Source organism: Diorhabda carinulata, chromosome 11 (genome assembly GCF_026250575.1).
Source record: "Diorhabda carinulata isolate Delta chromosome 11, icDioCari1.1, whole genome shotgun sequence".
NCBI classification, from domain to species: Eukaryota; Metazoa; Arthropoda; class Insecta; order Coleoptera; family Chrysomelidae; genus Diorhabda; species Diorhabda carinulata.
The window spans coordinates 12,726,860-12,754,026 of NC_079470.1; the positions used below are offsets into that span (position 1 = coordinate 12,726,860).

Here is a 27,167-nt window from a genome sequence, read left to right on the forward strand (position 1 = left end):
AGTATTCAAATAGAGAAAGATATATTTCAATATTGGAAAGAAAAAGATGGCCATTATCTAGGTCAATTATGGGGAAAATATATTTATATATTCCAAATTTTGGACGTAAAGTACTGTACTAAAAATTTCGGAGTTTTGACATTTATTACTTACTAATAAGTTGTCCCCATTGGAGTTTTGATTAGCTACATACATTTGGTGAAGTAATATTTATAATTACGCCCCCAAAATGTGTGTTTAGACCGAATTTTCTTTCTGTATTGTGAGGGAGAGTGCACCAATCAAGTGATTGGTAAAAATATTGATTGGCGTGGAAATTGGCTCATGGGGCAATTGGATACAGTAATTGTTGGTAGTGCTATTAATGGATTTGACAAAAAACTAAGTATAAGTCTTGGCTAAGTCTTTCTGTTCTATCCATTATGCTTGAGAACTGAAATTTGATTTTGTAGTACCATACATCCAGCAAGTAAGTAGATGGATGCTTCTACAGAATTTACAGTCGTCGTTTTCGATTAGTACGACTTTGTTGAGGTTTCAAATCAATTAGAAACTTTATTAAAACTTTTTTTCCCTACAAGGTTTCTACACAGGTTTTATCTTAGGATAAAAATAAGAGAAATAACGACGTTATCAACAAAATTTTTATTTCATTTCTAATCCTAAACACTGTACAACATCTTACAATGAAAAAATTTAATTGGGACTGTTGATAGGACTGATCATAAGTGCAACTCTTTGCGAAGCACCACAACCAACGGTATTCTCGATATAATCTGGGAAGTTGCTTTCCAATACTCGTATCCTCCTTCTTCCAACGTCGGCGAAAGCATGAGAAGCCAGATAATTTTCTGGTGATTTATAAACCAATTGGTAATCTTTGAATAATGATTCTACTTCCCATCTGTAGACTTCCGGTTTACCTTCGAATCTGAAGAAAAGAGCAGATCCGAGATCAGTTCCTAATACAACTATTTTACCTCCTTTCGCTCCGAGATCTTGAATTTTTCCAGCGGCGCATCCGGCTCTCAAATAGTCGGTGCGGATTTGGAAAATTCTAGCTCCTGACAAATAAGTGATGACCAAGTAGTTGCAGCAATTCGCTTTGTGTATCAATGCTATGTAGAGCACATCTCTTCTGCAATTCGTTACTAATTTAGGTAAAACAACTCTGTATCCTTTGTTTCCGGCTACGTCGAAAACTAAGATGGATCTTGTGGCTGCGTCGCTGACGTATACGAAAGGTCTGCCGTCCGGAGCGTACTCAACCACCAAATACTGTAATCTAGAAGCTTGAGCTACCAAACCGCACAAATCCAATACTTTAACTTTCTTTCCATTGGTGATATTGATGGCTACAACTTTCGGGGGAGATCTACGAATAGGTTGTTCCATAGAGTTCACTACGCCAGTATCAAGAACCCATAAAATATTGTTTTCGTCCAAGTAAAGATCGACGACGGACTGCAAAGCGTTGATGTCAGATTCTTCTTGGGACGCCCAGCAAGGATAAGGTTCGATCACAGCTTCGCACCCTTTTTGTTTCAATCCAATTTTACCCAAAGTGACCGGAGTACCCGGCTTGTATCTTGGTAGGGCTACGAAAATTTCGTCTTTCCACACCTGAGCTCTGGTTCCTATGATGTTTTTGGGGATGTAACGTCCCGATGATCTGTAAATGGATTTCGTCGCATCGTTCGGCCAATCAAATTGACCGCCTGTCCATTCTATCAGCTCACAGCTATTCTGAGCTTCGCTATATATTACGGCCACAACCAGAATCAAAAATGTCCGGAAGATCATTTTTCTGAAACATGTTTGATATGTTAGAATCGGAAAACACGATTTTTTATCTAAAATGTATATTGAGAATTAGTTTGGAAGAGTTCTGATGACTTGAGGAGTCGATTTACTTCTCTAAAAAAAATATACGTAGACAGTTTATAATTTCCAGAGTTCCAAAGCAGTTTCCACAGTTTTTCCTATCCGTTTTCCATAAATTTTGCGCACGGTACTTTGCGATATCGATGACAGATCAGAATAGTTTTTTCTCTCTCCAAATCCAATCATTTATAAGTTGTCAAACTCGAACTTTTAGGTTAAATAAAACTTATCGTACGACTTCTCCAAAAGAACTGTTTTCGAAACACTTTTTGACCCATCATCACCAATTTGGCAACATGTATACAAATCGATTAACCTGTCAAATCGATTGTTATCGTGATCTGATCGTTCGGGAAATAATCCGGCTCAAGATGATTGCGAATGGATACGAACAGCTGTCATCATCAAAGAAACTAAAATATATTACGCAATCAGCTGATACCTGATCTATCTGATTGTAGTTTCCGGAAATACGTATATTTAGAAATGAAATATTCAGAACGAAGAAATGCTTGTCATTAAATGAAAACGTGGGTTGAGAAAGAAGATTGTAACGTGGAATAAAATGAAAAAAAAATTATTGAAAATTACAGATAGTACGTTAACCTGAACGCTGTTTATATTACGAAGTATTTTCTATTGATATCTTGAAATCCCATAAAAAGTAATTTGAAACGTTATAACTGGTTTTTGAATGTCTAGATTATACTTACAGATTTTAATTTCTACTAACTAGATGTTTTGTTTTTTGAACTATGTAATTGGTATAATTATTGAATCTATACTTTCAAATGGTTTGTTAGAAAAATTATTGATTAGAGTATTGCCTTACCTTGCATGAAAACAAAAATTAAATGACATGCGGAACCATTTTGGTATTGTTTTTATATATTTGAAACGATGTTTAATAATAACAGGAGGTCGAAATATTGTTAACAAACGTGCCTTGTACAAAAGAAGAAATATTTTTTTTAGTTATTATTATTAATATTAACTATAACATATAATAAATGTTTATTTAATTTTCGTTACTTCATTTAGATTTCGGAGAATGTAATCCATTGATATTTCCTTACATTTTATACAGAATGGTCAAAAAAATTGTTTATTCGCCTTAAACCAAGACAGACATTAGATTGAGTCCTGATGCAAACCCAAATATGGGGTGTAATTGTAGCAAAAACTCTGCATTACAAAGTTAAAACCTGTCCAAGTCTTTAGCTCTGACTCAGCCATAAAATTGAGTATCTAAGTTGTCTAATCTAGTGGCCATCAAAAGTACTGGTTTCCATAAAGACCCGAAGACACTTTTGGCAAATGTAAGAGAAGAAGTTTGATCTCGAGGGTAAATTGAATTGAATTGGAAAAATGGAAACAAATTTTGATTGCTACTCCAACACTCACAATTACACTGTCTGACGCGCGTTTCGATAACCAAGTTATCGTCTTCAGAGACCGAAGATGACCAGTTTACCTTCAGAAGACAATTTAGAGACTGTGTAGACTCAATTTCGTGAAGTAATGAAAAAAAAACTAAATGATTAATGCCGTTAGGTTCTTTTTATTCTTAATATGAATATTTTCTTTTGGAAACAAGCCATATCTCACCAATAAGGACTCAAACGAGTTTTTATTGAAGCACGATAGCTTTGAAAATTTTTAATCAATCGTTTTGGAAACTAGCAGCTAGTTTCTTCATGGTATTAGAGATTTAACAGAAACATAGTGGAAAAAAATGGTGATAAATCATGGTTCCTGATTTCAAGACGTTGTTTCCAAAGGAGTTTGGTGCTCGGAGCTACAGAAGTTCCAGATTCTGTTCTTGATGCTTAAAGACTTTACCCAGAACCCTGAGGATCGATGTGGCGCGGTAAGATTTAGGTTTGGCAGAGTTTTTGGCGCGTTTAGGAATAAGAACTGCGTTTGGCCGATTTCCAACATCAAAGGAACTACGAAAATGTCAAGCAGACGTTGAATAGGCAGGTTTTTCCAATTGATCAAATGATCTCGATATTAAAGGGTTCAAAGTGCGACTCTCCACGCTTTTCGGCTTTAAATCGTAAAAAACTTTTTAGTTTACACTGAATATATGTTTAAATTATTGTTAACGTTTCAATAATTTATAATCATTTCTCATACTGTAGAAAAATACTGGAAAACGTTGAAAAAACAATGTCATGTCCCTATTTTTTTCTTTCATAATACTTATTCCATAATTTACCGGCTAATAAGTGGAATAATGTTAATTCTGCAACTTCTTATAGTGCCCCATCGATTTCTTCTTCATCATCATCTATTTTTTCATTAACATCTTCAGATTTAAACTGAGTAATCATCAAAAGCAAAGTGCTTTTGGTAAATACGACAAAAAGTTAGTTAGAATCAATATTTAGATCTCTATACCAAATTTCAAACCAAAACAACTAAAGTAAGTCCACAAAAACTTGGAAGCTTCTTTAAAGACCAAAAAAAACTGTATACTCTGCAACTAACTCTAATCCTCTACAAGAGTCAAATTCGTCGATCCTTGGACTTTTGTACACACATCAGGATTTCAGCTCTCAATTATTTCTTGAAGATGCACGACTCAATATAAAAAGGGGCAGAAAAGAAGTTGATAATCCCACCTAGAACAGCTCAACAGGCAGACGTGGCTCATGAGGCGTATTCGTCTGCAGAGATCTTGATGGTCAATTTATCGTAGCTCCTTCCTTTGTAGAAGAACAAGTCTGTGGAATCAGCCACCAAGGCACGTCTTTCCCGAGAAGCTCATGGCCAAGATCCGCAGGAATTTCCTCAGTACTACTCGAGCTTGTGCTTGGCTTTTATAACCCCAAAACTTGGGGCCTTTCTTTATTAAAACAGTTCAATGTAGCTCGGTTTCCAAAAATATATATCGGACCAGCTAAACACGAGATCCTTAACTAAACCAAGCAACCACAAAGTTATAGTTGCGTACATTATTTTTATTGACATAACTCGACATGTTACATTGAATATCCGACCTTGTAAATTGTGGATAGACATTAATACTCCATTTTAATTGGAAACTGAAATCAATTGAATTGAATTCGATCTGTAAGATACAGCAGACATAAGACATAGCTATTTACGCAGTACATAACCTCAAATATTCTCTAAACCCAAAGCGACAATCCTCTGCTTTGCTTTGATTATACAGAAACAGAATTACTTTGTGTATTATATAGGTAATCGATTATATATATATTTCATAGCTATCCCGCCACCTTTGTACGAGTCAATTAAAAGTTACAATTAATTGGCTCAACAGGCATGGGGTGTTGAGGCCAGTGTTTTGGACTTGAGAAAAGACGATTCTAATACGCGGCTTTTGTCAAAAGGTTTTAATAAATACACGTGGTGTTACGTTAACAGATTAGTTTTATTTTAACAAAATAGCTCGGATCATGGTATAATAAACTTTGTGCTAAAGATGTTAATTTCATCATCTTATTATTTATCAAATGAAAAATAACTCATCCTCTAATTACAAACGAGAATGTAACGTATATTATCCAATTTCTTTACGCGGAAACGATTTATTATTGTTAAGTCAAAATATTTAAACGGAGTACATTGACACATTAAACCACGCAAAATTCATTAACCTGTACTTAAAAATACTAAACAATTCGATCGATTCAAGGTTAAGATGACACTAGTCTCGTGAAAATATTATTTTCTTGGTCATGTTTAGTAATTCAAACAAATTTACTATATATAAAAGTGTTCTACAGCATTTTGAAGTGAACAGTTATTCCCCACAATTTTTTTGGAAAGGGGAACAAACAGGTACGTCATGTTATTATATTTTTTTGTAATTTTTAAATCGAAAAATTTAGAGTTTTACATATAACAAAGAAATTATGTATTTTCATCTATGCTTTTTTACTTTTTTGTAATACTATTTTCGTATGTCATTCGTTTTGCTATTTGTATTTTAGTAGCTATATCAATTAAAGTCCGTTATTACCTTTTTCCTTACCATTTCATTAATTTTTTTGCTAGCTTTATCATTATTGAGTCCCTTTTGATGGATTTTATTGACCCCAATCTAGTTTTTTTTGCTTTTTCACTTTCATCTCAATCTTTTTGTCAAACATTTACTTTCCTTATCATATATACAATTATTATCTTAGTCATTTGTTTTTCAGTTACATTTATCAAATAGAAAGTTTTATTATTTTTTGGTGCAAGTTTTTCAATGCTTTAATACCTTTTCCTTATATGGTATAATTTGAATGAATTTTGATAACATTAAAAAAAAAGAATTAATGAATGAGATAAATAAACAAATAATGGATAGTATGAATAATTAATTCCATATATTTATCCAAACTTTTTCACCTTCTTTTTATTTTCAACTATTTTTCTAATTCTTTCTATTTCTAGTAATTTTTTTCATTCTATGTTTTATTGCCATATCAATTTGATATTATTGTTCCATACCAACAAATCTGAATCAGTTTTTTTCCAATTTCTACATATTATCGATCATATTTTGTACCTAAGTTTTAAATCAATTTTTATATACTAGAAAACTCTTCATGTCCATTTTTTTTTATTATTTTTATTTTCTTTCTTTGGTTCCTTTTCTTCTTTTCAGTTTCTCTTCTTCTACTCCTATCCTTTCCTCTTTATTTTCTCCCATTCCATTCCATATTCGTGAATAATCTCGAACAAAGTTTTTTCTTCAGCATATTACTTTTAGTCAGTAATTTCCTTATAAATTCATTCATAGATGATTCATAGATAATTATAATGATATAAAAATATTTTTTTCTTATTTACAGGTCACCATGGGTATATATTCGCTGTTGTTTGTCTCATCTTGTATGGTATTGGGAGCATCCGCTTTCGGTGCATGCAACAAAAACCTAATCCCAGACCTGAGCTATAAACTAACTGGTAACGAATTAGCCTTTCCATGCGAAAGTACGAAAAATATTTACAAAAACACCGGTCGTCATGTACCGAGAAATGTAATAGCAACCAGAATGCAGATATATAAAGACGAAGCTTTTATAGCCCTTCCAAGATATAGACACGGAGTACCGTTCACCCTCGCTAAATTCTCTTTAAGAACTAGAGGATGCAAAGCTACTTTGATACCGTACCCGAGCTGGCCGCTTCAAGAAGAAGGTAACTGCGAGGCCTTCCAGAACGTCGTTGATCTGTTCATCGATGGTGCTGATATCCTTTGGGTTTTGGATATTGGTATAGTTAATACTTTAGAGCAACCAGTACGTCGTTGCGCCCCCAAAATAGTAGGAATCAACTTGAAAACCAACTTGGTTGTTAAAATCATCAGTTTAGAATCTTTCGTTACAGCTGAAAGTCGCCTTCAGTACCTCATCGTCGATTTCTCCAAAGAAGGTCTTCCTTTCGCTTACGTAGCCGACGGTGGATCTGGAGCAATCATTGTTGTCAACTTAGATGTTGGTACCGGTTTCCGTATTGTATTACCGGTAGCTGTAGCTAATGGGGAGAACGCTTGTATCAAAGATGTTTTATATATTGCTTTAGCGAGAAAACCGTGCGGAAACATCCTCTACTTCACTTATTTATCATCACCTAGACTGTTCTCAATCAAAGCTGAATTCTTGCAAAAGGGACAAGCATCCGGAGCAGTTATCGATGTCGGTTGTAAACCCCCGTTAGGAAAAATCGTTATTCTCGGTACAGATAACGGAGCAGCTCTATTCTTCAGGTACAAAGGCGAATCTGATATTTTCATCTGGAACAGCGAAACCGCCTTCAAACCCGAAAACTTTCTGTTGGTGCAAAAAGGAGATTATTGTAGATTGGCTACCCAAGTTGTGGCTGGATATAGAAAACTCATGTGGGCTATTGAGAGCAACTTCCACGATTTTGTTCTTAATGTTGCTGGAAGTCTTGGCCCCTCCATGGCTGTACATCCTCTTATCAAGACCTGTGATTAAGATAACTTTAGGTTGAGTTCGATGTACTGCTTAGAAGTCTGTGATCTTGTGTGATACGCAAATTTAGTGAAATAAAATAGTTTATAATATATGATGTTTTATTTTATTATATAAAATTGCATAAATCAATTTAATTTTATTCAATTAGACTTTAATTAATTCTTTTCCAAGTGCAGAGAAAAAGGTCGATGACTGTTACATAGAAGTTAATTAATTAATCAAACATTGTGACATAATTTGAATACCTCCATAATTAATTTAATTGTAAACACGAAATAAATTACTATGCATAGAAATGATATACGTTTTATAAATAAATAATATGCTTTTAAACTAGAGAAAAGGGGGATTCCGCACTAACAAACTTTCTAATAATTTTGTTTAAAAAATAACTCGTCGAAACGATCCAACAAAATTCGTTTCGGAATAAGGGTGTGGAGACAAAAAATTCGTACATTTTTAGAAAGCTTTGCAAGTATTTTAGCAGTTGTCAAATAAACATTCCGTGTCTGTTAGAAGTTGAGCTTCAATTATGGAAAATCTAAAAAAAAATAAGCGACATGAAATAATTACCAAGCTTTATATTATAAACAAAATCAATATCCGAAGAAATACCCCAGAGGTAGGGATGCTTTTGTGTCAGGAGAACCAAAACTCACAATTTACAAAATTTAATGTTTTTATAAAGCCACAATTAATGCCGAGATATAATGTATGGTAAAAAAACTGTAATTTTATACTAGAAAATCGAAAAATCATCAGATTTCGAATCATTTTTTTAAAATCTTCGTTTTTACGGCGGATTTATGGAAATAAAAAAAAATTAAAACTTATATTGGTTAGGTTAGGTTAGTTAGAACAAAATTTTAGAAAGAAACAGCCTCTGATCTAAGGTAGAACTATCGTTTTTTCACTGAGTGGTGATTGGCGACAGAGATAGTTCTACCGTAACTTTATTTGTATTACTTTGTCTATGAGTTTAGTTAAAAAAGAAGAAAAGTATCATATACCAGTATGGTACCTAGCCCAACAAAGAAAACACAAAAATTCAACTCTACATTGTTGGAAAATCTTGACCACCGAGCCTTTAATTCGGAAATAATCCTAGGGGTCTAATTTTGGCGAATAAGGTGCATGGAGTAGCAATTCAAACTTTAATTCATTAATTTAGACCAATGCATTAACGAATGTATGAGCTGGTGCACTCTCATGATGACACAGCACTTTCTTCTTAGTCGTTTTTGCTTGATTTAATCGCTCAAACGTTGCGATAAGTTCGTATAATTCTCGCCGTTCCTTTTTCCAAGACATTCAATAAAAATTATCCCAAAATACTAACGCCATGACCTTGCCTGCAGATGGAACGATCTTTGCCTTCTTTGGAAGCGGTTCTTCCTTTTCAGTCGATTTCCCCTACATAAAGTGGACAGGTAGAATAAATACACATATACAAATATATTTTATTCAATGAAAATAATGATTAGGTTAAAATATTCAACATTTCTTATAGATCAAATATCTAGCTACACATTTTTCCATGTCAGACATCAAATGTTATCTCTTCATCAGATTTACTGTATTTAATTATTCTAACAGTTCTATTTTTCAATTCCACCGGTAACTCCAAGTTTTTAGTAAGGTTGTTACAATCGTTCGGATTTCCCGAATTCACGATAGCCCAAATACCATCATCAGAATCTGTAAAGAAACCAGAAATATATGGAAACTTTTGAAACGATTGCGCCAATACTGTGTGGTGTTCGGCAACAATAGGAAACCTAAAACAAAGTAATAAAACGATACATATATACAAATACAATGAATAATGAAAGAAGGAATGGTAAAATAGGTCTAGAACATATGGAAAAACTTGAAATGGGAAGAGATAAAAAAGCGCAGGATATATTATAATACAAAAGCATACTCTGTATTCCATCTTAATATGGCATGAAATCTCTTCATGAAATAAATTAATCCACCGTCTAGATCTGATACTATCCCCGTTGAAGCTCCCAGTTTCTGCCCAAGCAAAGTAACATTTAAAATCAATGAGTCCCCCTGAAAATCAAATAACAAATTTACATGGAAAATTTAAAATGCAACTTAATAAATGAAACAATTTTATGGGGTATCTATGTGTAAATAAAAGAGTTTTGACCACTACAGTTTAGGATTTGGTCTTGTCTGGACATAAAATATCACCATCACCGCAAATTCGCTTGTTGAGTGTTGAGACGTTGGAAGAAATATGTCCTGGGCATGGTAACGTGGTCGATTTAGATGTATGGGTATTCCGCAACAGCTTCTAATCCTCCACAAGATCCAGACGTTTGAAGATGGTTTCCCGAGCGTACCTTGAACTCGACTTATAGATGATCCAGAGTTGACCAAAAATTTGGACAACTTAGAACATAAAAGAAAGTTGTTGACTCTGTTTTATCGATACTTCCGAGCTATCCAGCGTAACCCCGCTTAGAACAGTTTTGTAGGAACTAGTCGATGGCAGTCATGAACAGCGAGTTTACTTGGAAACGTCCAGAACTTCAATTTATCGAGACTCATTTATTTGGAGAAGTGCAAGGCCGTGAAATCATCTACCAAGGCACGTATTTTGCGAGCACTACAACCTACAGACCTTTTCAAACTATTACGAAAAACTACGAGAATATTATAGAGCTTAGAATTGACTTTAAGACCCCCAGATTGAACCCCAGGTGTATTACAAATACTAACCTCAGTTTCGACGAGTGGTAAGTGTCTTAACTGTTCCAGATTTAAACTGAATAAGTCTTCTCGTTCGTTTCCAGTTAAAAACAAGTTCGAACTAGTTTTAGAAATCTCCAAAAAATTTGTATTCACTACCATAAAAGGATTACTGCTTTCTGTTAGGTGAACTTTCCACCAAATCAATGTTTTCAAACAGAAAACGATTAGAAAATTCTCATCTATAAAAGATTCATAGAGAATCGCATAAAATTTGAGCTAATTACTTCACCTGTTTGTCCTATGTAAGCCCTATGTCCAAAATTCTTTTCGAAAATTGGATCAATCACCATAGAATTCAAATTTCTTCCTCTTATAGTTGTAAGTTCTGTTTTATCTGATATGAGGTTAAAAATTGTATGATAGGACAATATTTTCGGACTACAATCATCATTACCCCTATCTAGAATCCATAGTTTCGGTATTAGAGGTTCCATACTCAGGTATATTGCATCTTGGATTGAAAAGCAATCGCCCCATGTTTGAGAAGATATTATTTTAGGTCTAATTTGAAAAAAAAAATTAAACTTTCCTATTATATAAAATCACTAGTCGCCTATTTATTTACATAACTAGTGTTTTTACCTTTTTGTTAAAAGTTTTAAAAATTATAATTAATGAATCATTCAAAACTGTTGAATATGTGAAGATTTAAATGTTGTTTGATAAATTATAAGAATATTTCAAGAAAATTGCTAATTTTTTTATATATTTCTAAAAATAAAGGACGCAATTCTTCTTACTTTTTAACTTTTTGCAAAAATCGACTAAAAATATACTGATAACCTTCGTCCCAGTAAGTTTCAATCAAAGTTGGATCACTTATTTTATTAAAACATACACTTCGCGGTAGAGCCAAGAAAGCTCTCGATTTATGCACTGCTATACTTGATATATAACCGAATTCTTCCGCGTCAATTTCATCGAGTCCAATACAAACGACATGTTTAGTAAAAATGTTTATCATTATATTAAACAATATTGAAACGTATAAAATAATCATTTTAAATAAATAGAATAGTTTAAGTATGTCATTTGGTTTTAAAATTAGCTTATCATTCAAAATTCTTAATTTCTCATACAAACACACGTGTGATTCAATTTGAGCTGACAAAGCAATATTATAAAAAGATATTTATAATTTTACGCAAAATAACATTAGAAAGCACTATTGTACATGGTGTTGCGTACAAGTTTTTCAAAATTTTTAAATACTGATTGATTCATATTTATATAACATAAATAAAAACAATAAATTAAATCCGTCTCTGTCTCAATGGTGAGGTCAATCTTCTTTTCAAAAATTTATATTTAAAAATAAAAGATGTCTATAATCACCATAGACAAATGTAAATAATCTTTAACATAATGACTGGATAGCAATAGTCGGTAGAGACCACTTTTACAAATAACCTCAAATTCGAACTACAATTTAATTTGAATTTAAAGTATTAGCTTATATTGAATTTTTTATGTTTCTAATTAAATTTCGAAGTGAATAATGAACAAACCCAAAAAAAGTTCAAATTCCATTTTTAGCAATAATGTACAAAAATCAAAAAGTAATTTCGATGTATCTAAAACTACACAAAATCAAAATTCAAAGGTTAAAAAAGTTTTAGTACGAAATACAGAGAGACCAGTTCCGGAAATTAAAGTCGTTAAAAGTTTTTCAAATGAACGTGATAATAGTCCAAAAAAAACCGAGCAGGTTTCGGAAACGAAAACTACTGTAGAGTCTTTTGATACACCAGAACCTTACTCCACTCTAAGTTTATCCAAGCAAGTAGATTATATTACGAAATATAGAAAAGTTAAAAGTGTATTTGAACAAAATAAGAAACTAGCTGTCGATGAAAAGGTATTTTCTCTAGTTTTTTTTTAATATATTTTGAATTTTTATTATCTTATAGGTATCAAGACAGGTCAATTTTCCTTACAATCAACCAATTTACAAAAACTTAATACCGTTAAGGTGTGAAAAAATTCCTGCTACTACATTCACAGCTACCAGAAGTCCACTGCCACAAAAAGACAAAGAAGTTGCTTTAACTGATTTCATAAAACCGAGGACTGTTAAAAACTATTATAGCTTACCTAGTATTGACTTTGAAGATAAAATTGTCCCTTGTAAGAATAATAACTTGAGGCTGTATAAAATATTACAAATAAATTCAAGATAGGAACTTTAGTTTTTAAAAATAAGGACATCAGAAGTAGTGACAATACAAATTTAAATTTGAGTCATAAGTTGATTGAATAATTTATGTTAAATACTTTAGAAGTACAGGAAATTAAGGGAATCCTCATAGAAACTATTCTAATTTTTGATACTTTGGAATTGTTTTATAAGTAAAATATATAAGATAAAATCTCATTTGTGTTTTAATCTTTTATATGTATATCAAAATTGAAGTAATAAACCTGCAGATAACGGAAAATGACTTTATTACTTTTAATTGATGCGGAAACTTCTGTTCATTTTACTATATAGTTCATAGTAAAATAGAGAGTGACCAAGGGCTGTTAAGCACATAAGCCATAGCCCCGTCTTGTCCTACTTGAAATTACCAATGTTCTTCAAAATCCAGCAGTTGTTCTTCTATGAAGCCAGTTTTGGGCCGTCACCCTCGACTCACTGCCACCTGCAGATTCTATTGTCCTCTGATTTCACGTAGCTAGCACCGGACCATACTGCAGATATAGTTTTACGGCTTTTGGAGCAAACTCATTCAATTGGCGTAGAACCAGGGGATCTTGACCTCTTTACTTAACAGGGATATACAGATTGCAAACCTCGGGTGGAGGAGGCAACCAAGGATCAGGAGCATGATATGTAAGACGGTGGTCATTAGGCGTCTGGCAGCCATGACCTTTCCCTTTTTTTTCACATCACTGATATTGCGGCGTTTAAGGCAGTCTTTGTAAAAAGCACCAGTTAGAGCTGCGAGACTGCTGCTTTGGGTCTAGTGAGTTCCATAGTGCCTGTTTGCTCAAAGCCCTCGTGATGAAAAGGAGAATTTTTCATGGTTCGTGCCTTCGAAATTTTGCCAAGTTTCCAGCAGGCATTGTTCACAATACCTAATAGGGTACCATTCACTCGCCAATTTGTATTCCTGCTTAATTTTGTTCCTCTAGTAGATTTTAATAATTTTCAAATCTTTCGTTCCCAAGAAGTACCCAATAAATCTATTCTACCAAAAGAGCCATACCTACCTACCATTGATGGAGAAATATCAATAGTAGAGTATTGAACAGCATATAGATTCCATAAAGGTTTTGCAATAATGTTTCCCGTCTTTTTGATGGTCGAAGGCCCACGTCTAGCTACGCCACTGCACACCCAGGCTCCAGTTATTTATTCAAAAATTTGAATGTGTTTATAAATCCATGCATTGATTTTATAGCCAATCTGAGGCACTAAAATATTTTTGTAAATTCTCTAGGAAGTTCAAAGACTCTTCTTAATGACAAAAGCCAAGTTAAATTAAAAAAGAGAATAAGTTACCTTGCCTGGAGATCATAAAAAAAGTATCCTGAATATTTGTGATTTAAATTTTTTACTGTAGTCGAATGTAAAACCTGGCAACTAAATAAAAGGATTAACAATTTCTTTCACAAATATTGAGTTGGATATCCCCAGAAAGACTCAAATGAGATATATCAAACTAATAATTAAGTTCAATCAGAAATATCTATAGTTCTAAGTAAATTACAAGTGATAAGTCTCTAGTGCTTGTAGTCTTTTTATATCAGAGAATCTCATTTTTACTAACAGGTTGACTTCTTCAATGCACAAAATTAAACTATACCCTTTTACCCACACCCAAAACAAAACTATTGATATTAAATATTAGAATAGAAAATTAATAATGATTTACTTCAATGTCTTAATTGAAGTATTAAATATTTTATTTATGATATAATTCAAACTTTTGGTTCAATTTGTTTATCAAAGTACAAAACAAATTACAAAAAAGTTGTCAACAAAATATATTACTATGAAGCAAAAAAGCAACTACTTACAAAATAATCTCTATTAAAACTAATCCAGTAGAAACTTTGTGTGTTCACCTTTAACTAAAATCTTTCCATTTTCTCTATTTTTAATGACTATTTCACAAAAAGCAAGATTCTTTCCGAATTTCAAAGTATCGGATTCTATAACAACATGGTCGCCTACTTTTGCAGAACCGATATAAGAAACATTTATATTTACAGAAACACTTCTAACTCCTGAAGCATTTTTATGAGAATGGAGACCGTAGGTGGATACACAATCTAACAACGTTGCAGAGAGTCCTCCATGTAACGTGCCCATTAGGTTCGTGTTTTCCTCTGAAACTTTTAATTCTGCCTTGCATTTTCCATCACCTAGTGATAGGAATTTTAAATGTTTCAAACATTTTTCGAATGATTTTGTTTCTTTCAATATTTTTGAAATATGTTGCGCTAAAATCTCTTTACACATAATTGAATTCCGGCTATTAGAGTATGGAATTATATACATACATACAAATTAATTTCACTCATAACCCATTTACCTTCATACTATCATAATTTTAAAATCCCCTTACACGTGCCTGCAATTTTACTTAATGGAAAAATACAGCGTTGCCAATATAGAAGTATCACTCATCTATTTTATTATATAACATTTTTCAATTATTTTTACAACTAAAATATTATTTGTAAATAATATATATAATAACGCAAACTGTGTCAAATTCTAATGAATTATTTTACAAGACAGAAAAACAAGTGTGTTCGCAGAAACGGAAAAAAAACATGAATATGTGAAAGGAAATAATAAAAATGCTGCATTGCGAGTTTGAATGTTTAATTATCCCTGTAAAAAAATTAAAAGAGTATTATACTTTATCATTTTGAAATAATATTTGTTCACAAGATAAAGATTTTCAGCCTTATTGTATATGTACTGTATGAGACACTGAAGGTATTATCAAGTCATGGCTAGCTACGTAGTGACATCTACTAGATATAATTTATAAATAAAAGAAAATAATTCCTTTTCATTAGCTTTATTTAAAAAACATAGAAAACAATTTCGTAGATGGGTATTACAACTTGAAAGGTTTCTCAATCTATATAAATCACAACGCATAATAATCAAATTATATTATCTAGCGTAGCTGCGAATCGTAAGCCGCTTATTTCAAAATGTCGTGAAAAAATGCTTCACATACTGACAGTCTCAATCTACTGTCATCTTTTGCTTAAACGTCAAACTCCTAACCCTTCGGATATCATGTCATTTTCTCACTAATATTCAATATTTTTTTAATTCTAAAAAAATAAGGTACTTCATTTTGAGTAAATATGAAACGCGGACTGTATCAAATATCTAATTTACTGTAACTAACTACTTGAACAGAATTTTGGTACTTGTTTTGATATGATATATTATGTAATTTCGCAGTCGGTTATTTGAGGTTTATATTTTAGGAATGTTGCGTTTTACGGTTTCAAAAATTCTAAATGGGGCCAAAGCGAGTCCCAAACACGTATTTGTTGCTACAAGATGTCAAAGTGGAGAAGCGAAAAAACCAGAAAAAATTGAGGTATTTATAGATGATAATCCGGTGTTGGTTGAACCTGGAACGACGGTACTTCAAGCAGCTGCAATGATTGGTATTGAAATACCAAGATTTTGTTACCACGAACGATTAGCAGTAGCTGGAAATTGTAGAATGTGTCTAGTTGAAGTGGAAAAATCTCCAAAACCCGTTGCAGCTTGTGCAATGCCTGTTATGAAAGGTATAAACATTATTTATAACATTATTAACCAAAAAAATATATTTTTATTATATTTGTAAGGTTGGAGGATTAAAACTGATTCAGAAATGACACGTAAAGCAAGAGAAGGCATTATGGAATTTTTGTTAGTTAATCATCCTTTAGATTGTCCTATTTGTGATCAAGGGGGTGAATGTGATTTACAAGATCAGAGTATGGCGTTTGGGTCTGATAGATCCAGGTTTACTGATATTGATTTTTCTGGTAAAAGGGCAGTCGAAGATAAAGATATTGGTCCATTAGTTAAAACAATTATGACAAGGTGTATACATTGTACCAGATGTATAAGATTTGCTTCTGAAATAGCCGGAGTCGATGATTTAGGTAAAAATAATTAACAATATATAAATTAGTTAGTACAAAATTTATTCTTAGGTACTACTGGCAGAGGTAATGATATGCAAGTTGGTACTTATATAGAAAAACTATTCATGTCTGAGCTTTCTGGTAATATCATCGATTTGTGCCCCGTTGGAGCTCTGACTAGCAAGCCTTACAGTTTCACTGCAAGGCCTTGGGAAATACGTAAAGTTGATTCTATAGATGTACATGATGCTTTAGGTTCAAATATTATTGTTTCCACTAGAACTGGCGAAGTTATGCGGATTATGCCAAGAGTAAATGAAGAAATTAATGAGGAATGGTAACAAGCTTTAATATTTATTACAATTGTTTAGTACAATTAATTTATTTTTACTACTTCACCCTGGAATTTACAGGTTGGCAGATAAATCAAGATTTTCGTATGATGGATTGAAAAGACAAAGATTGGTGACTCCTATGATAAGGGATAACCAAGGAGAGTTAAAACCAGTGGATTGGGAAATGGCTTTGTTAACTATTTGCAAAGTTATAAAACAAGCAGGTGATATGAGAAAAATGAACCTAATTATAGAACAAAATCAAATAAAAATTACTTTTCTTCAAATTTTTACTTCTTAGACTCTTAATAAGTAATTTGTGATGATTTCTTTTGATTTTAGATGTCTTTTCTATAAAAATCAGCTTAAATAACTTGATGTTTAGACCCACCATGATTTTTATCAAAATATTTTGACCAAAGCAGGTCGAAAAGTTAAATTTGCATGTTATTTTAAGCCGATTTTTATAGAAAAAAAAACTTAAAATCATCACAAATAAAAATAACCTATTTCAGGTAACAAAATTGGAGCTATTGCTGGTGGGTTTGCCGATGCTGAAGCATTGGTAGCTCTAAAAGATCTCTTAAATAGACTTGGATCAGAAAATCTATGTACTGAACATACTTTCCCAATGGACGGATCTGGTACTGATCTCAGATCAAGTTATTTGTTGAACAATAAAATAGTTGGAGCTGAAGAAGCCGATTTGGTGTTATTGATTGGTACTAATCCAAGATTCGAAGCACCTTTGTTAAATGCTAGGCTCAGGAAAGGATTTATTCACAATGATTTGAATGTGAGTGAGGATATAGCTTATATTAATAATTGAAGATTATCTTAATTCAAATAAATTTGATTTTATATTTTTAAAATAAGAAAAAATTAAGAAATATCTAATGAACTTATACTCATTTTTAATCAACTAATTTTTCAAAAAGAAAGAAAAAAATAGGGATACATTCTTAAGTGAGAAACAACCAAGTTGAGTTTTTGATCAAATTTCTTATTTGTTATTATAATATTTGAGGAATGACTTGAAGAAATTTCTTGCTTTTTCTTGCTTAGCAGTTTTTAAAGGCTCCTTTGGTTTAGAATGAGATTCATCAACGGCATTAGCAAATTTTCTTTTAAAAATAATATTACTTTATTTCACAGGTGTATCAATTTGATAAAGAAATTGCAAAGCTCATTTGCTCATCTTCACTAAAATTTTCCGAATTAAAATCTGTTCTTCGTTCTTCAGGTAGCTTCAATTGGACCTAAAATCGACCTAACATTTGAACACGAAGATTTGGGTACGGATCCCAATGTTTTACAAAATATTGTCAATGGGCAGCATCCGTTTAGTAAAAAATTGCAAGCTGCTAAGAAACCTCTAATTATCATTGGTTCCGAATCATTGGAAAGGAAAGACGGTGCTGCTATACTTTCAGCTGCACAAACTCTAGCTGCCAAAACAGCGATTGAAAATAAAGAATGGAAAGTTTTGAATGTTTTACATAAAGTAGCCAGTCAGGTAAGTGCTAAAATCATTTATTAAACAATATTTTAATATTATTGTTCTGTTTTCCATGGAAAATACTTTAATTTCCCTTCAAGTTTTCCATTTATTTCCTATTGGCTTTCAGTAGTCTAATTTTTTTTAGGTTGCAGCTTTAGATATTGGATATACTCCAGGTGTTGATAAGATCAGAGACGGAGATATTCAAGTACTATTTTTATTAGGAGCTGATAACGGTGCAATAGACAAATCAGATTTGCCCAGAGACTGCTTCATTATATACCAAGGTGTGTAGAAATACTAAATTAATTTATTTACTGATAAAAATTTTGAAAATGTATCTTTGTAGGTCACCATGGTGACCAAGGAGCGACTATAGCTGATGCCATACTACCCGGAGCTGCATATACCGAAAAACAAGCTACTTACGTAAATACTGAAGGTAGAGCCCAACAGACTTTAGTAGCTGTAACTCCACCTGGTAGAGCTAGAGAAGATTGGAAAATTATCAGGGCTTTATCTGAGATTTTGGGAGTTAAATTACCTTATGATAATTTGAATGAAATTAGAGATAGGTTAGAAGAAGTGGCACCGCATCTTACGAGATACGGTCATGTAGAAGGGGCCAATTATTTCAGTCAAGCCACTCAATTAGCGAAGGTAAGCAATGAGTGAACATTTTAATTTTATTTAGATATCAGTTTAAAGCCAATATTGATCAATTTAATTTCAGAAATTATAATTTTTAGCATAATAAAATTTTGGAAATAATGTTCTGACTAAATTAAAGTCAATAAAGTCAAATTTTCGCAAAATTTAACTTTGAAAGTAAATTTTAGAAAACTAAACTTAGAAATGCTATTTTTTGATAAAATTAATATCAGAAAACTCAATGATTAGCTTGACCAAATTAAAGTATAAAGTCCATATTTAACAAAATTTTACTTGAAGAATCCAATTTTTGGATGATTGCACTACAGAAGCCATTTTTTAACCAAATTAATTACAAAAAACATTTTCCCCTTAATCAAACTTAAAAAAACATTTTCTAACAAAATTTAACATATGAAAGTGAATTTTACATAACTAAACTTGGAAAAGCCAATTTTTAATTAAATTAGTCAATGTTTGCCATAACTTATTGAAAAAAATCATTATGTCAGATAGTAGTTCAAATGAACACTTCGAGTTTCACCAGACTCATCCCTTTGTTGGTTTCTAACAGTTGTAGATTTTTATTATGAAAGATAGTAGTTCAAATGCACATTTTGACATTCAGAATCATCTCTTATTTGCTTTTGCAGTTACAATAATTGTATCCATATATAAAAATCTTGAATTTTTTTTTCAACTATTGATGCCATTTCCCACTTCAACTTTATTCGGACTCAAGTTTCGGTTATTTGGATATTAATTTGTTTTTATTAACATTTTGTTTGTTTCAGAATACTAAAACTACATTTGATCAAGAATCACCTTTAGACGTAAAAATTAAAGAACTTCAAGATTATTATATGACAGATTCGATCAGCAGGGCATCCCCAACAATGGCTAAATGTGTTCAGGCTGTGCTGAAGCAAAAGCAGTCCAGTTGTGGTAAATAGATTGGAAAGTTGACAACATTCTTTATTAGATAAATCTACTGAGCAGTTTCATTCATCAAAACTCAATACTAAAGCATCTCGTTTAAATCGCATAAACTACATTTTTAAAAACTTTTTTTTATAGGTGATCATTTCAATAAAAATAATCATTAGACAGGTGTAGTATTGTATCTGTTCCAACTGAGTATTCTAATGTTTATTTAAGTAAAATATGTAAATAAAATGTTAATAAAAACCAGTTTGTTTTCATTTAAACCAAGAGACTGCGATATAAACAACTTGCAACTAATTTCGGGTAAGTTTAATGACATTGGGAGTGATTTATTCACATTTCATCTTGTCAAATTACAAGATGCCTATAACTAATTTATTGTGGAATTTGCATTTCTTAGGAAATTTAATTGTTACCATCTGTTGTAAGGGGAAAATTAATTACCTGGGAAAAGTGTACTTTTAACTGAAAGAACTTCAATTCAATCAAGTTTTGGATTATTAAACTTTCCTATGAGAACTGGATTTAGAAAACATTTAAACTACAAAATTAAAAGTAGGTAATTCGCTCAACAGGGGGGTGTAGGACAGGGTTACATTCTGTCGCCTCTCTTATTCAAAATTTACTCCAATGAAATATTTAGAAAAGCACTGGCAGAACTATCAGATGGCATCGAAATCAACGGAGAAGAGAATTAAGATTAAAATCAAAGCAAATTTGTGGTGACACTGTTCTTATATTAGCTGGGAAGCTTTTCTAATATCTTTTTAATTTTGCCTTTTATATATAGTGCACATGAAATTTCAATAATTTCCTTTTATTTCAGGCACAATTTGTATACTAATTTCATTGTAAATTCTTATTTTGTATTTATTTGGGGAATCGAATAGATTTTTGTATGGTTATATTTTGAAAAATATAAATTCAGTTTTTGTATATGTTAGAGCATAAGCTCCTTTTTACCCAATTTATTCTATTCGTTCTGTTCCCGCCTCGCTTGAATGGAATAAAAGGAAATTATGGAAGATAAAAAACTTACCAGCGATTACAAAAAGCAGTATCACCACAAATGTACTTGATTTTAACTTCAAATAGGCGTTGTAGAATGAGATAGAAAACGTTTTAGAATTTCGAAAATAAAAAAATCCGAAGTGACTACTGAGCCACAATAAATGGACAAAGGAATATTCAAAGTATTTGGATAAAAACGTAACAATTGAAATTATAGAATTGAATAATAATAAAAAATGTAATTTAAGTTAGTTGCATACTAACCAAGATAAGAACGAACCAATTTATTATGTCTTGTTTCCTTGAAACCGTTGTAATATTTTTTGTTTGGTTTTCAACCCATTGTATATCCTAAGTGAGTACAAAGGGTTACATATGTCACGTCCTGTGGTGTATCTAAGACATAATACAGAGGGTTGCACCAGGAGAGTAGGACAAAGAAAGGATTTTTTCTAGAAGTAGAAAAAGTCAACTTTATGAAGTAGCTCCTATGAAAGTAGAAATATTCTCTTCCATTCTACAAATATTAAAAGCTAAGCCATGCATTACAAAGTTGGATATAAACGCCTACTGTCTACTTAGAGTGTCTATTCAGCATTAAATATTGTATGGAAACTGTAAAACTTATTCTTCTTTCTCTCTGTAAAATAACCTTTGTTTATATAACTACACAGTCATATGATATTCTGGAATTATTTTAAATTTTACTTGGAATTCAATTATAATAATTAGACTTTGAACTAACCCAATTATTACTTTGTAAAGCAAGAGCCTGTTTTGTGATTAAGAAATTTAAACAATTTTTACAGCAAGGTTATTTGATGTACTACAAAAATGAACTGGGCTACCATTCTTTTTTCACTTTTTGGATAGTTTACTCCTTTCATAGAAGAAAAATTGTACTATTTTGATGAAAAGTGTAAATATTAATAAAACATATATTATTTCCATCGAAAAAATCCACGTCAAATTTTAAAATCCCCAAGAGATTTATTTTCCTTTATTTTTCTAACAATACTAATAACTATTATAGAGGTACAAAAAATAATGGACCAAATTTCAAATATTACACCGTATGGCTTAACTTCCAGCTACTTTCAACAATCATTATTATATTTCAATCAATTTACGCAAAACTTCAATAATCTATATCCCTGAATCATCTTCATGAATCATTCTATCCATTAATCAATACTTAATATAAATAAGTTCAGTGATTTTCGAGTTTTTCGAGAACAGACAGACAGTACCTTGTTGTCTTTAAGACTTATGTAAACATATTGGATCATTAATTTTTTTACAAATATATTTTCATTATAAAAACGCAGTAATTAGTATTTATAGCACCACTTCCTTTATAATAAATGTTCTCGAACAAGATACATCTCCCTAATCAACTTTTCTTAAATACGGCACTGTGCTGTGTGTACTGTGCATGCACATGTTTATGGAGTCTTCTCTTCTACCACAGAGCGCATGACTCATTGATTTTTATAGAAATGTCAAAAGTAGTGTACAAGTGATGAAACTACGGAATTTATAAAGAAAATAAATATAAACAAGTGAGTAATTTATATTAATTTCATACTTAATATCGATGTGAACGAAACTAGGAATTAGTTTTAAAATGACAGCTCACTTCAATTATAAAAACAGTCAAAAAGTCTACTGTTATGATCAGTACCGTATTACTCACTATTTTACTATTATTTTAACTAAAAATATGTAAATAAACAAAAAAGTGCATAAGTATTTTTTTATAAATTGATACATATTTGTTTCTGATGTAATTTAACGCGCAGAGGTTGAAGCTAGGTCATGAACATTGATTTTAAACCCCCACACCACAGGGCTGTATTTGGTATTCAAGGGAACGAGCAATGTTGTCTCTTGTTCATTTTTCACGAGATTTAAGATTTATTTTTAAATTTTAATAAAAAAAACTATACTTTTATAAATATGTGATATTTTTTTATTAATTAGATTCGATATAGAATCAATAATTATTTATAAAAACTCACAGCTTGATGAATTTATTTGTAATTTTATTAGCGTAAAAAAATTGGTTCGTTTTAAATGATTTCTGTACAGTTGGATTCAAAATGATCAATAAATAAAAAGATTCGAAATTTAAACGATTTTATTGAATTGTATTTGGCAACAGAGCAAACTTTCCGAATACCGGGGGCGTATCTGCACTTAGGGCGGGTTAAGGGAATGGGTGGTGTATGAGTCATGGAAGAGTTCATCGGAATTCTTGTCTACGCACAGCTACAAATTGTATACAAAGGCGACATAAATATGTCTTAAAATATTTAGGATTAAACAAAAAAGTTTGTAATTAATTAAATTAATAAAAGTGACATGAATAATTCAGAATTTTCGCCGTACACTATATAGAAACAATACAAAAAAAATTATTTTACTGTCAAATATTTATCAAAAATCTTCTGGAGTTAGATATTATGTGAAATCATATCACTACTGATCCTTTTTCGGTAAATTTGCTGTCAACTTTCACTGTGTAAATTGTTAATTGATATTTTTAGAGCTTGAATACATAAAAAAAACGCAAATTTCGATTGCTGCAATTGATTCTTCGGAGAAAGAGGTTGAATTCGCCTCATCGGTGTTAGATATTCTTTTCTTCGGTATCCCTTCAACTTTGTACTCGTTTATCATCGGTCTACTATGGAAAATAACGCAGCCAAATTCAATATTAAACATTCCTATCTAAAAAACGATAAAATTTCTTTTTCTTTCTGCTCAGTTTGTGTAAATAATTCGGTGTCACATCCATTGAGCTATTCAGTCAATAAAACGCATAGCTAAGCTACGATTATAGTCAACGTTCACATAGGGTAACGTGAATGGTTCTTAGGGAGAAAAATTTGAAAAATTGCCTGAAATAGTCTAAAAACAACACTTTTCTATCTCCTATAATAATATAATCACTATAGTGGAGTGATTAAGGTAGGCAAAACAATTGAGTGACATTAGTATCTGTCAATGTCAATATTTATACGATGCTAACACAAATTATCTATGGTTAACTATCACTTGACATTAAACGTGTGTTTGATGTGTATTTATAATATTACTAAATCTAAAAGCCACAAATTTCTATAAAATCAAAAAAATATTGTGTGTTTGTGACTAAGGCGGCACACAAATTTAGGCAGAAGAACCCGATTGCTTGGTAACGTTGTAAACAGATCAATGTTATCGATAAATGCGTATAGATTGAAACTGACAGTTTTTAATAACATTATGTAGATGTTTATAAAGGGTTTTTCGAAAATTATGATAGTGTTAACCCAATTATGACTGAATATTGGAAAAGTAATTGGACTTTAGAAAATGAACAGAGTCTGTTTCATTAAAGGTTATTTTCTAACCTAATATACCAGGTAGTAGATGTGATCAGCTGACGGATTGTTTTTGTTTTTAACACGTTGAATGCCAAGGAAATTTTCACAATTTCATTTAATCACGTTATATCATTAAAAATACTAATTTAAATACAAATATTATCACTAAAAAGTATAGAAAGTTTAATTATGTGAAAAAATCTCCTCGCGGAGGTTAATTATGAATTATTTTGTGATTGGTAGTCAACGTATTAACTTTGAAATCTTATTAATTCTCAGTGTATCATTTATTCTTATGAACAGTTCATACGTAAACTTATACCAAATTTTGAATGTACTACGGCTACCAAACTATGATATATCGATGGAAAAAAATGACATATCTGGTATCAATTTATATATTTTTATAAAAACTACAAAAATTACTAATATTTAGAAAGAATATTCCTCAATGTACAATAAATAGCTATGATTTTCGTCAATGTTTGGCTTCTGGTAGGTCTATTTTAAGTCCTCAACATCTGTTGGGATTCTTGGATTTTTTTCTCTTCCTAGCACTCACAGCACCCAAATTCTCGTGGAAGAAATCCAGTGATATTTATTTTTAAAGACATATTACATCCCAAAACATTCACCAAACACTTCCAGGCTACTTTTTCCAGTTCATTCAGTTTTGTTTCAAAGTTTATATCCTTCATTAGTATTTGTGTACCATCTTTAAGCATAGCTTTTACAAAATTTTTCATCAGGTCGAGATTTATATGCAACAGTGGTAAAAGTCGGGGTTCATCCTGATTTTTAGACGTTCTGATTGAATTGGAGATTTTGGCAAAGGCAGTTCGACACTATGTAGGATTGGTTTGTTGGCCGATAACAAGTTTGGGTACTGGACAGCGTGTTTGGAGTTGTTTGTGACGCCTTTTGTTTGAATGATCTTTTGGTTTCGTCCAAATTATTGGTATACCAAAAGGCAAATGTCTAGATTTTTTGTTTAGCCCTAATAGGAGTTTCACACATGTTAAACAACATATACGTGGAACCCAGGATGTATTTTGGTGTGCACAGGAAAACGAAAATAGTCTAAATAGCACTGGGATGTAAAAGTTAATTCTCCACACACAATTATTCTACATTCGAATGCTCCCCTTCAATATACTCCCCTCCCGTCGCCACACACCTTTCCATACGTTTTTTCCATTGATCGAAGCAGTGCTGGAAGTCTTCTTTGGTGAGAGCCTTTAAGAGCTTTGCCGTTTTTTGCTTTACCGCTTCCATCGACTCAAAGCAGATCTTTTTCTAACCTTTCAAGGAAATCTGACCAGTTGACGCAATAGCTTTTGGTCAGGAGTTAGATTTTTTGGCACCAATTTCGCACAGACTTTTGTCATGTATAATTCCTCGTGTAAAATTTTTCTTTCTGTTTCTTTATCGGCGTTTACAGCCTGGGCAATCATCCGGATGCTCATTCGACGATCTGCACGTGCAATTTGGTTGATTTTGGTCACTGTTTCCGAAGTTGAAACAGTTACAGGTCGACCTGGACGCTGGTCTTCTTCAGTGCTCTCCCAGCTCGTGTAGGGCGCCCTCTAGGCGCGTAATCTCGTTATTTAATAGCCAGACCTCGTACTCAGTTATGGAGTGAATTTACAATTTATATAAAAAAATAAATTGACAACATTTTGTTCCAATAAAATTAATTACAAGATATTGAAGCTAAACGTCACTTCTAATCGATTATGAGTGGGTGGATCTAAATAAAGCCGAGAAAATCGAAACATTTATATGAAAAAAATTGGCACATAATGCCAAGATGAACTATTATGTGTTTCCCTGTTGATTTTACTCGGGAGAGTTAGCAGCTCTCAACCTCCATTAATAATTTGCTACAAACAATTCGATCTAATCCAAAACTACGGTTTTGCATGCGTTTAACCACTCAGCGTTGAAAGTTAAACGATATCCTGGGGGTTTAAAGGATTCATGTAGACGCCAGTGAGTCAGCCGCTTTTTACTAATCCGTTTTTCTGACACTGAAATGACCGATACACAAAAATTATAATTTCAAAATACTTTCAATCAATACAGGGAAATCTATTTGATATAAGACTTTTTCAAAAAGTAATTTTGGTATTTCTATTGTTTGTATTCTTCAAGGATGCTTGAACATGGAAAAAAAACTGCAGGAACCATTGAAAAAATCGATTCAGGTGATACCACTACAATCGCAAGTCACTGACAAAAAACTGAACACGAAATTGTATTTTTCTCGGTAAAAACTGAAATTTCATGCTATTAGCTTCGAAATGATTCATTCATTATCAGAATATCGGGCTCTCACTGGTGCTCAAGTTCAACAAGAGCTCAGAAAAACGCGAGAAACGACTGTACAGTCAGAAGAAGACATAAAGGGCAACTACTGACTCCAAATTAACCCCAACGCACCAAGTAGCCCGTTTACAACGTGGCAATCAAAATCGTGGTGGTGAAGCGTGGGAATTAACGGCGAGTAACAAAGAAATCGCGTCGTTTCCTAAGCCAGCTTCATCGGCGAAAACTTGGTTCTAATGCAGCACAATGCCCGTCCACATATTGCAGGTTTGACAGTATTTTCTGTTGTCGA

The 27,167-nt window shown here is 32.1% G+C and overlaps 7 protein-coding genes and 1 long non-coding RNA gene across 13 annotated transcripts in view; 4 read left to right on the forward strand and 4 right to left on the reverse strand.

The window, feature by feature from the left end:
- Positions 1-630: 630 nt before the first annotated feature.
- Positions 631-2,891, reverse strand: LOC130899497 (uncharacterized). Its single transcript, XM_057809482.1, has 2 exons — positions 2,717-2,891; positions 631-1,807 (listed from the first exon to the last, which is right to left on the reverse strand). Exons 1-2 carry the CDS (start codon positions 2,743-2,745, stop codon positions 697-699), a joined length of 1,140 nt encoding a protein of 379 aa, XP_057665465.1. The 5' UTR covers positions 2,746-2,891; the 3' UTR covers positions 631-696.
- Positions 2,892-5,186: 2,295 nt separating this feature from the next.
- On the forward strand, positions 5,187-7,936 carry LOC130899697 (major royal jelly protein 2). Its single transcript, XM_057809837.1, has 2 exons — positions 5,187-5,697; positions 6,699-7,936. Exon 2 carries the CDS (start codon positions 6,705-6,707, stop codon positions 7,845-7,847), a length of 1,143 nt encoding a protein of 380 aa, XP_057665820.1. The 5' UTR covers positions 5,187-5,697; positions 6,699-6,704; the 3' UTR covers positions 7,848-7,936.
- LOC130899698 (uncharacterized) lies at positions 7,928-8,677 on the reverse strand. Its single transcript, XR_009060056.1, has 2 exons — positions 8,507-8,677; positions 7,928-8,388 (listed from the first exon to the last, which is right to left on the reverse strand). It is a non-coding gene; the product is annotated as an uncharacterized LOC130899698 (long non-coding RNA).
- Positions 8,678-9,295: 618 nt separating this feature from the next.
- Positions 9,296-11,718, reverse strand: LOC130899331 (uncharacterized). The gene is made up of 5 exons (XM_057809208.1): positions 11,354-11,718; positions 10,843-11,114; positions 10,581-10,792; positions 9,772-9,905; positions 9,296-9,625 (listed from the first exon to the last, which is right to left on the reverse strand). Exons 1-5 carry the CDS (start codon positions 11,611-11,613, stop codon positions 9,388-9,390), a joined length of 1,116 nt encoding a protein of 371 aa, XP_057665191.1. The 5' UTR covers positions 11,614-11,718; the 3' UTR covers positions 9,296-9,387.
- A 311-nt stretch (positions 11,719-12,029) lies between these two features.
- LOC130899332 (uncharacterized) lies at positions 12,030-12,987 on the forward strand. The gene is made up of 2 exons (XM_057809209.1): positions 12,030-12,471; positions 12,524-12,987. Exons 1-2 carry the CDS (start codon positions 12,112-12,114, stop codon positions 12,791-12,793), a joined length of 630 nt encoding a protein of 209 aa, XP_057665192.1. The 5' UTR covers positions 12,030-12,111; the 3' UTR covers positions 12,794-12,987.
- Positions 12,988-14,588: 1,601 nt separating this feature from the next.
- Positions 14,589-15,335, reverse strand: LOC130899333 (acyl-coenzyme A thioesterase 13-like). Its single transcript, XM_057809210.1, has one exon. It carries the CDS (start codon positions 15,118-15,120, stop codon positions 14,656-14,658), a length of 465 nt encoding a protein of 154 aa, XP_057665193.1. The 5' UTR covers positions 15,121-15,335; the 3' UTR covers positions 14,589-14,655.
- A 483-nt stretch (positions 15,336-15,818) lies between these two features.
- On the forward strand, positions 15,819-20,408 carry LOC130899617 (NADH-ubiquinone oxidoreductase 75 kDa subunit, mitochondrial). 2 transcript variants are annotated; one of them, XM_057809685.1, is made up of 10 exons: positions 15,819-15,930; positions 16,077-16,388; positions 16,449-16,751; positions 16,803-17,070; positions 17,147-17,292; positions 17,584-17,864; positions 18,312-18,584; positions 18,715-18,856; positions 18,919-19,229; positions 20,015-20,408. In XM_057809685.1, the coding sequence occupies exons 2-10, from the start codon at positions 16,079-16,081 to the stop codon at positions 20,171-20,173; spliced, it is 2,193 nt and encodes a 730-aa protein (XP_057665668.1). In that variant the 5' UTR covers positions 15,819-15,930; positions 16,077-16,078; the 3' UTR covers positions 20,174-20,408. The 2 variants fall into 2 exon arrangements, with proteins under 2 accessions (XP_057665668.1, XP_057665666.1); XM_057809683.1 differs by having other exon boundaries at positions 15,838-16,012.
- A 2,237-nt stretch (positions 20,409-22,645) lies between these two features.
- LOC130899299 (kinesin-like protein unc-104) overlaps positions 22,646-27,167 on the forward strand; it is a 36,403-nt gene continuing 31,881 nt past the window's right edge. For 3 of the 5 annotated variants that reach the window (XM_057809136.1, XM_057809135.1, XM_057809145.1), the window contains exon 1: positions 22,660-22,738. The gene's annotated coding sequence lies outside the window, so the exon portion shown is untranslated. Of the gene's footprint in view, positions 22,739-27,167 lie in introns of all 5 variants that reach the window. The other 2 variants (XM_057809141.1, XM_057809143.1) reach the window with 1 other exon arrangement.